The sequence below is a fragment of the Procambarus clarkii genome, chromosome 73 (assembly GCF_040958095.1).
Source record: "Procambarus clarkii isolate CNS0578487 chromosome 73, FALCON_Pclarkii_2.0, whole genome shotgun sequence".
Classification (NCBI taxonomy): domain Eukaryota; kingdom Metazoa; phylum Arthropoda; class Malacostraca; order Decapoda; family Cambaridae; genus Procambarus; species Procambarus clarkii.
Genome location: NC_091222.1, coordinates 26398919 through 26407491, shown reverse-complemented (window position 1 = coordinate 26407491; position 8573 = coordinate 26398919). Strand labels below are relative to the sequence as shown.

Here is an 8573-nt window from a genome sequence, read left to right as displayed (position 1 = left end):
AGTTTTGTGGCGATATATAATAGAAATTATTTAAAATATATACAGCGGGCCCAGTTTCGATATTATGAAAAGACTCACCGGCTACATTCATCTTTACATATGTAAATGTGGATTCTGTGTTGCAATGGATGGTGCCCAATGCAATTCACATCTCAAGAAAATTTCCCTCCAATTCATAGTTCCGGTATTCATAGAATGTTCCAATTTTTACACACATATCTTTGGCTAATATTACAAAATTAATATTTCATGAAATATCTCTGGCACTTGGCTGTTTTACATCTTTAGAACACAGAGGAAAATGGTATATGTGTTTTTTTATGTACCGACAAGTGCCTAGAGGATTGCTCTTTCAATTAGAATACGTGGCTCCACTGCAATCCAGATGCCTCGACAAAAATATTCTAATTCATTTAGCTTGCTGACTGCAGTGGTAAGTAGTTGCTGGCTCGCCTGGGTATATTGTAGTAGTGGTGGTAGTGGTGGTGGTAGTGGTGGTGGTTGTGGTGGTGGTAGTGGTGGTGGTAGTGGTGGTGGTAGTGGTGGTGGTTGTGGTGGTGGTAGTGGTGGTGGTAGTGGTGGTGGTGGTGGTGGTGGTAGTGGTGGTGGTTGTGGTGGTGGTGGTGGTGGTAGTGGTGGTGGTTGTGGTGGTGGTAGTGGTGGTGGTAGTGGTGGTGGTTGTGGTGGTGGTTGTGGTGGTGGTAGTGGTGGTGGTGGTGGTTGTAGGAGTGGTGGTAGTGGTTGTAGGAGTGGTGGTAGGAGTGGTGGTAGTGGTGGTGGTTGTGGTGGTGGTAGTGGTTGTGGTAGTGGTGGTGGTAGTGGTGGTGGTTGTGGTGGTGGTTGTGGTGGTGGTAGTGGTGGTGGTGGTGGTTGTAGGAGTGGTGGTAGTGGTTGTAGGAGTGGTGGTAGGAGTGGTGGTAGTGGTGGTGGTTGTGGTGGTGGTAGTGGTGGTGGTAGTGGTAGTGGTAGTGGTGGTGGTTGTGGTGGTGGTTGTGGTGGTGGTAGTGGTGGTGGTGGTGGTTGTAGGAGTGGTGGTAGGAGTGGTGGTAGTGGTGGTGGTGGTTGTAGGAGTGGTGGTAGTGGTGGTGGTTGTGGTGGTGGTAGTGGTGGTGGTAGTGGTGGTGGTGGTTGTTGGAGTGGTGGTAGTGGTGGTGGTTGTGGTGGTGGTAGTGGTGGTGGTAGTGGTGGTGGTGGTTGTTGGAGTGGTGGTAGTGGTTGTAGGAGTGGTGGTAGGAGTGGTGGTAGTGGTGGTGGTGGTAGTGGTGGTAATGGTGGTGTTTGGGGTGGTGGTGGTTGTGGTAGTGTTAGCAACTCCAAGCCTGCACCAAGGACTCCTAGCAACTCCAAGACTGTACCAAGGACTCGTAGCAACTCCAAGACTGCAACAAGGACTCCTAGCAACTCCAAGACTGCTACAAGGACTCCTAGCAACTCCAAGACTGCTACAAGGACTCCTAGCAACTCCAAGACTGCTACAAGGACTCCTAGCAACTCCAAGACTGCTACAAGGACTCCTAGCAACTCCAAGACTGCACCAAGGACTCCTAGCAACTCCAAGACTGCACCAAGGACTCCTAGCAACTCCAAGACTGCACCAAGGACTCCTAGCAACTCCAAGACTGCTACAAGGACTCCTAGCAACTCCAAGACTGCTACAAGGACTCCTAGCAACTCCAAGACTGCTACAAGGACTCCTAGCAACTCCAAGACTGCTACAAGGACTCCTAGCAACTCCAAGACTGCTACAAGGACTCCTAGCAACTCCAAGACTGCTACAAGGACTCCTAGCAACTCCAAGACTGCACCAAGGACTCCTAGCAACTCCAAGACTGCACCAAGGACTCCTAGCAACTCCAAGACTGCACCAAGGACTCCTAGCAACTCCAAGACTGCTACAAGGACTCCTAGCAACTCCAAGACTACAACAAGGACTCCTAGCAACTCCAGGACTACAACAAGGACTCCTAGCAACTCCTAGACTGTAACACGGACTCCTAGCAACTCCAAGACTGCTACAAGGACTCCTAGCAACTCCAAGACTGCTACAAGGACTCCTAGCAACTCCAAGACTGCTACAAGGACTCCTAGCAACTCCAAGACTGCTACAAGGACTCCTAGCAACTCCAAGACTGCTACAAGGACTCCTAGCAACTCCAAGACTGCTACAAGGTCTCCTAGCAACTCCAAGACTGCTACAAGGACTCCTAGCAACTCCAAGACTGCTACAAGGACTCCTAGCAACTCCATGACTGCTACAAGGACTCCTAGCAACTCCAGGACTACAACAAGGAATCCTAGCAACTCCTAGACTGTAACACGGACTCTTAGCAACTCCCCCCACATTTAAGCACAAACAACAACTTCACTATCCACCCCCAATCATCCGAAATCCCTACGTATGATCATCATGCGAAAACAAAGTCATGCTGAATCACCACGAACACACTAATAGCCTTCAAACCGTAGTTACGTCGAATGGCTTCGTACCAGAATAAGGCCGAAGTATCTTGCGAATCTTACGAGTTCAAATTGCATTTGCACGCGCGTGCACTCTAATAATCTTCTAAGTATTTAATCCGTAGCTAATTACGAACGAGTTCAGTATTATGTGTATAATGAGGAAAGTATTTTATAAATAAAAAGATTTAATGGCTGATAATTTTACTACTAAATCTAAATTAATCCAATTATTGCCAGACTTTTCCTAATTTTCTCTCTAAATATCCAGTCGCTATATTTGCTGCAAGCCGATGAGTAGTGATGAGTTGTGATGAGGTAAATCCCTTCTCTCCCTCACTACTCACAACTTCCCTCCCTCTCTCTCCCTCACAACAGAACGGCACCGCTCCTGTGTTAGTAAGTCCACTACGGGCTCACCATAGCCCGTGCTACTTGCCCCGCTCCTGTGCCAGGTAAGTCCACTATGGGCTCACCATAGCCCGTGCTACTTGCCCCGCTCCTGTGCCAGGTAAGTCCACTACGGGATCACCATAGCCCGTGCTACTTGCCCCGCTCCTGTGCCAGGTAAGTCCACTACGGGCTCACCATAGCCCGTGCTACTTGCCCCGCTCCTGTGCCAGGTAAGTCCACTACGGGATCACCATAGCCCATGCTACTTGCCCCGCTCCTGTGCCAGGTAAGTCCACTACGGGATCACCATAGCCCGTGCTACTTGCCCCGCTCCTGTGCCAGGTAAGTCCACTACGGGCTCACCATAGCCCGTGCTACTTGCCCCGCTCCTGTGCCAGGTAAGTCCACTACGGGATCACCATAGCCCGTGCTACTTGCCCCGCTCCTGTGCCAGGTAAGTCCACTACGGGCTCACCATAGCCCGTGCTACTTGCCCCGCTCCTGTGCCAGGTAAGTCCACTATGGGCTCACCATAGCCCGTGCTACTTGCCCCGCTCCTGTGCCAGGTAAGTCCACTACGGGATCACCATAGCCCGTGCTACTTGCCCCGCTCCTGTGCCAGGTAAGTCCACTACGGGCTCACCATAGCCCGTGCTACTTGCCCCGCTCCTGTGCCAGGTAAGTCCACTACGGGATCACCATAGCCCATGCTACTTGCCCCGCTCCTGTGCCAGGTAAGTCCACTACGGGATCACCATAGCCCGTGCTACTTGCCCCGCTCCTGTGCCAGGTAAGTCCACTACGGGCTCACCATAGCCCGTGCTACTTGCCCCGCTCCTGTGCCAGGTAAGTCCACTACGGGCTCACCATAGCCCGTGCTACTTGCCCCGCTCCTGTGCCAGGTAAGTCCACTACGGGCTCACCATAGCCCGTGCTACTTGCCCCGCTCCTGTGCCAGGTAAGTCCACTACGGGCTCACCATAGCCCGTGCTACTTGCCCCATCCCTTCCCCTCTCAGTGTAAGACAACTGTCTCTTCCCTCCCTTTCCTTCCCCTCTCAGTGTAAGACAACTGTCTCTTCCCTCCCTTTCCTTCCCCTCTCAGTGTAGAACACCTGTTCCATCCATATTCCTTCCCTTTACTCCATTAGTAAGAATCTCTCCCTTCAACTCGACAGTTGGCAAATTCCTATCCTATCAACCCATTTTCTGTGTCTGTCGTTTTCTAGTTATCCTTCTAATTCTAATATTTATCATTCCTCTCCTCCCTTTAGCCTATTTAACCCATTACCCATTCAATTCCTACCATTTCTTCATACTTCCTTACCTTGGGGTTACCTTGAGGTGCTTCCGGGGCTTAGCGTCCCCGCGGCCCGGTCCTCGACCAGGCCTCCTGGGGTCAGATTCACGAAAGCAGTTACGCAGGCACTTACGAACCTGTACATCTTTTCTCAATCTTTGGCGGCTTTGTTTGCAATTATTAAACAGTTAATGAGCTCCGAAGCACCAGGAGGCTGTTTATAACAATAACAACAGTTGATTGGCAAGTTTTCATGCTTGTAAACTGTTTAATAAATATAACCAAAGCCGTCAAAGATTGAGGAAAGATGTACACGTTCGTAAGTGCTTGCGTAAGTGCTTTCATGAATCTGGCCCCTGGTCTACTATACCCCCCCCTTTTTAACACCATCCCCATAAACCCCCCCTATCCAATCCCCTCGTGTGTGGATTCGCCAACCCATTTTCTTTGGAGTCCGGCGTATGGGATCCACAACTGATCATATTAATGGCCACCATCTTATTACGAGAGACGCGTCCCGATCCCCGGCCACGGCTCCGGCTAGAACTTCCCTCTCGGTGTTTACCAGCGGTAATCCCACTGCCTTCACGCATCTCAATCCTCTGGCCGAGGATAGGTTTCAATTCCCTCTAAACATTCACCACTTATACCGCGCAATTAACGTTATATAAACCATTTCTTTTCGCTCTGTTCGCTGTGAGGGCTGAACCACACATGGAGGTATTGGATCTAAATGTAAATTCCGCGTATTCGGCTGCCAGCTAGAACACAACTCCATTAAAACTCTTTTTACCCGAATTCGGCCATATTTAAGATTCTTTACAATAGAGGACGCCAATCGATACCAGCCGTCGAAGCCTCTGGATGCCAGAGGCACTTTATAGTGCCTCTACAACACGCCTGAACTACCCTTAAGTGACCTGACCAAGCCGTCGCCGAACACCCGAACGAGCTGGATTGTTCATCTGAGGAAAAGACTGAAGTTTTCCTTAAGTTTCCTGAAGTGAAGACTGAAGTTTGAAAAGAAGTTTTCCTGATGGAAATGATAATTACATGTGAAGATCTAAAATTTAAATGAAGAACAACTTTTCAAGTTTCATCTGGAGTGTGGAATTACTACATTAGAAGAAGATGGTGTTCTTCCCAAGGGATAAAGAGTTCTGGTTCTCACACGGGCGACGAGTACTCACACGGGCGACGAGTACTCACACGGGCGACGAGTACTCACACGGGCTACGAGTACTCACACGGGCTACGAGTACTCACACGGGCTACGAGTACTCACAACGACTAAGTACTCACAAGGACTAAGTACTCACAAGCACTAAGAGTACTCACGAGCACTAAGAGTACTCACAAGCACTAAGAGTACTCACAAGCACTAAGAGTACTCACAAGCACTAAGAGTACTCACAAGCACTAAGAGTACTCACAAGCACTAAGAGTACTCACAAGCACTAAGAGTACTCACAAGCACTAAGAGTACTCACGAGCACTAAGAGTACTCACAAGCACTAAGAGTACTCACAAGCACTAAGAGTACCCACAAGCACTAAGAGTACTCACAAGCACTAAGAGTACTCACAAGCACTAAGAGTACTCACAAGCACTAAGAGTACTCACAAGCACTAAGAGTACTCACAAGCACTAAGAGTACTCACATCATAACGGGTCTTATTTCTGCTTCTTATCTTGATTTGCCAGTCTGTAAACCCATGGAGACACCTGCTAGTATACCGTAGTTTACAGTGTTTCCCCTTCCCCTAGTCCACCTTTTCCTTCGTCTTAACTAGATCGAGTCTACTCCTTCTACTCTAACTTCTACTCGAGGAGTAGAACAACTCCTGAAACCCTATTCAGGTACAGTCCAGGTGTAATCTCCGTCATCCCTTATCTCCCCCTTACCCTTATCGCCTCATCTTCCCTTACCTTAGTAAGGCAAGCTACCTTAATTCTTCGCCTTGTACATTAAAGAAAATGTTTACATGGAGGGAAAAATTATATGAGTTTCTCTAAATCGATTATAGAAACAAGACATTACTATAAAAATGATATAAAGGAACTTTGTCACAATAGCATCGCTATATTCTCCAAGGAGAAAAATGGTCGACGATTTCTAAAGCCAAATTCTTGAGACAAAAGTTGACACGAAAATGCAGCTGGTACAGCAGGGCAAAACTAGAGCCACCAATCGTAAAAAAGCTCCTACTGGAGCCGCATACTGATTGGCTGACAGCACCGCCCCGTCTAGACCACGCGTTCGACTGGCCGATCCTGGAATGTGATTGGGTGGTTTTTGTTGACCAATAGGAAGACAATGGACTGGTAGTGTGGGTGTTGGAGGGTAGGTGACCCCAGGGGTCAGCTGCGGGCAGTGGGAAAATCCTGCCCAACAGCTGACCGCAGTTGGGCATTGTCTCCTGCGCATTGTCAGCGGGGAGCTGCGCCTTTTAGGAAGTTCAGATCTCCCCTATAGAGCGCAAGTTTAATTTATATTCCCCTGTAAGTGTGGGGTGGTCAGAGTACAATCCCCCGCTCCTGTGCCAGCTAAGTCCACTACGGGCTCACCATAGCCCGTGCTACTTGCCCCGCTCCTGTGCCAGGTAAGTCCACTACGGGATCGCCATAGCCCGTGCTACTTGCTGTTTCTGTGTCAGGTACGTATACTACGGGATCGCCAAGGCAGATCTGGTCGAGGACCGGGCCGCGGGGACGCTTAACCCCGAAATCATCTCAAGATAACCTCAAGATAACCTACAATCTCAGGTTGTAGTGCATACACAAATATCGATAAGCAACAAAGTCATTCATAATATATAATAACACAAATTGGCGTAAGGAACAGAATCGATAATAAAAATATATGTGAATGACCTACACATATGTGAATGACCTACACATGTGTGAATGACCTACACATATGTGAATGACCTACACATATGTGAATGACCTACACATGTGTGAATGACCTACACATGTGTGAATGACCTACACATATGTGAATGACCTACACATGTGTGAATGACCTACACATATGTGAATGACCTACACATATGTGAATGACCTAGGCATACGTGAATGACCTACACATATGTGAATGACCTACACATATGTGAATGACCTACACATATGTGAATGACCTACACATATGTGAATGACCTAGGCATATGTGAATGACCTACACATGTGTGAATGACCTACACATATGTGAATGACCTACACATATGTGAATGACCTACACATATGTGAATGACCTAGGCATACGTGAATGACCTACATATATGTAACTTTTATACATGTCAGCAAAGGACATTCCAAAGCACACGAGAATATGTGGAGAATTGGAGGATGAGGAAGAGGAGTAGAAGAGAAGAGGGAAAGAACGAAGGAAGGAATTAAACAGAAAAGGAGGAAGGAGACGAAGAAAACTCGATAGGAACAAAGAATTTTGAAATGAGAACCAGAAATACGAGAGAGAGAGAGAGAGAGAGAGAGAGAGAGAGAGAGAGAGAGAGAGAGAGAGAGAGAGAGAGAGAGAGAGAGAGAGAGAGAGAGAGAGAGAGGGCGCAAGTGAGGGAGTGACAGAGCAAAGGGAGAGAGAGAGAGAGTGACAGAGAAGGGAGAGTGTAAGTGACAGGAGGGAGAGAGCGCGTCACTGAGAGAACAAAGAATGTCTCCTTACCAGGGTGAGAGGACGAAGAGTGATAGAATGACGGTAGGTAAGAGTGTCTCAGAGTGAGAGGTAGGGAGAGTGCAGGAGGGAGCGTGAATAAAGGAATAAACCATAAGATGGTAACCACAACCCAAGACGCTCAGCCATCAGTACAAGAACATTAGGAGTAAAGGAGGGATTTATCAGGAGATAATTGCTGATAATTATCATTGTTAGGGGCCAAGCCATTACAACTATATAGCACTGGGAAGGGGTCAGGATAAGGATTTGGGATGGGACGGGGGGAAAGAAATGGTTGCCCAACCACTTGTGGACGGTCGGGGATTGAACCCCGACCTGCATGAAGCGAGACCGTCGCTCTACCGTCCACCCCAAGTGGTTGGTAGAAATAATTTTAAACCACTAAACCGAGCATGACAATTTTAGACAGTAAAAGGTGTAGTAATGATTCTTAAGAATTATTCTCAAGATGATTGCAGTCACAAAGAATAACAAACACACAACAATGGCATTAAAGTTTATAAAAACAGCAAAGACATTACAAATAAAATGGAAAAAATAGAGCCCATGAGTATACTGAAATATTAAATAATATATATATATATATATATATGTGTGTATATCACGAAAATAAACACGTGATTAAGAATGTGACAATGTCAGACCACGGAGGAAAAATGAAACAGGAAATTTCCTTAAGTACTTTCGTATATTAAATACATCTTCAGAAGGACCTTCTGAAGATGTATTT

General features: G+C 47.5%; 1 protein-coding gene across 1 annotated transcript; it reads left to right on the top strand.

Moving 5' to 3' along the window:
* The first annotated feature begins 385 nt into the window (after nt 1-385).
* On the top strand, nt 386-1978 carry LOC138356678 (salivary glue protein Sgs-3-like). Its single transcript, XM_069312872.1, has 2 exons — nt 386-433; nt 1349-1978. Exons 1-2 carry the CDS (start codon nt 386-388, stop codon nt 1976-1978), a joined length of 678 nt encoding a protein of 225 aa, XP_069168973.1.
* Nucleotides 1979-8573: the final 6595 nt, after the last annotated feature.

Excerpts from the sequence above, each read along its gene's own strand:
- LOC138356678 (XM_069312872.1), top strand. The coding sequence starts at position 386 with ATGCCTCGACAAAAATATTCTAATTCATTTAGCTTGCTGACTGCAGTG. Across the intron at positions 434-1,348 it reads TTAGCTTGCTGACTGCAGTG|ACTGTACCAAGGACTCGTAG; the intron begins GTAAGTAGTTGC and ends AGCAACTCCAAG.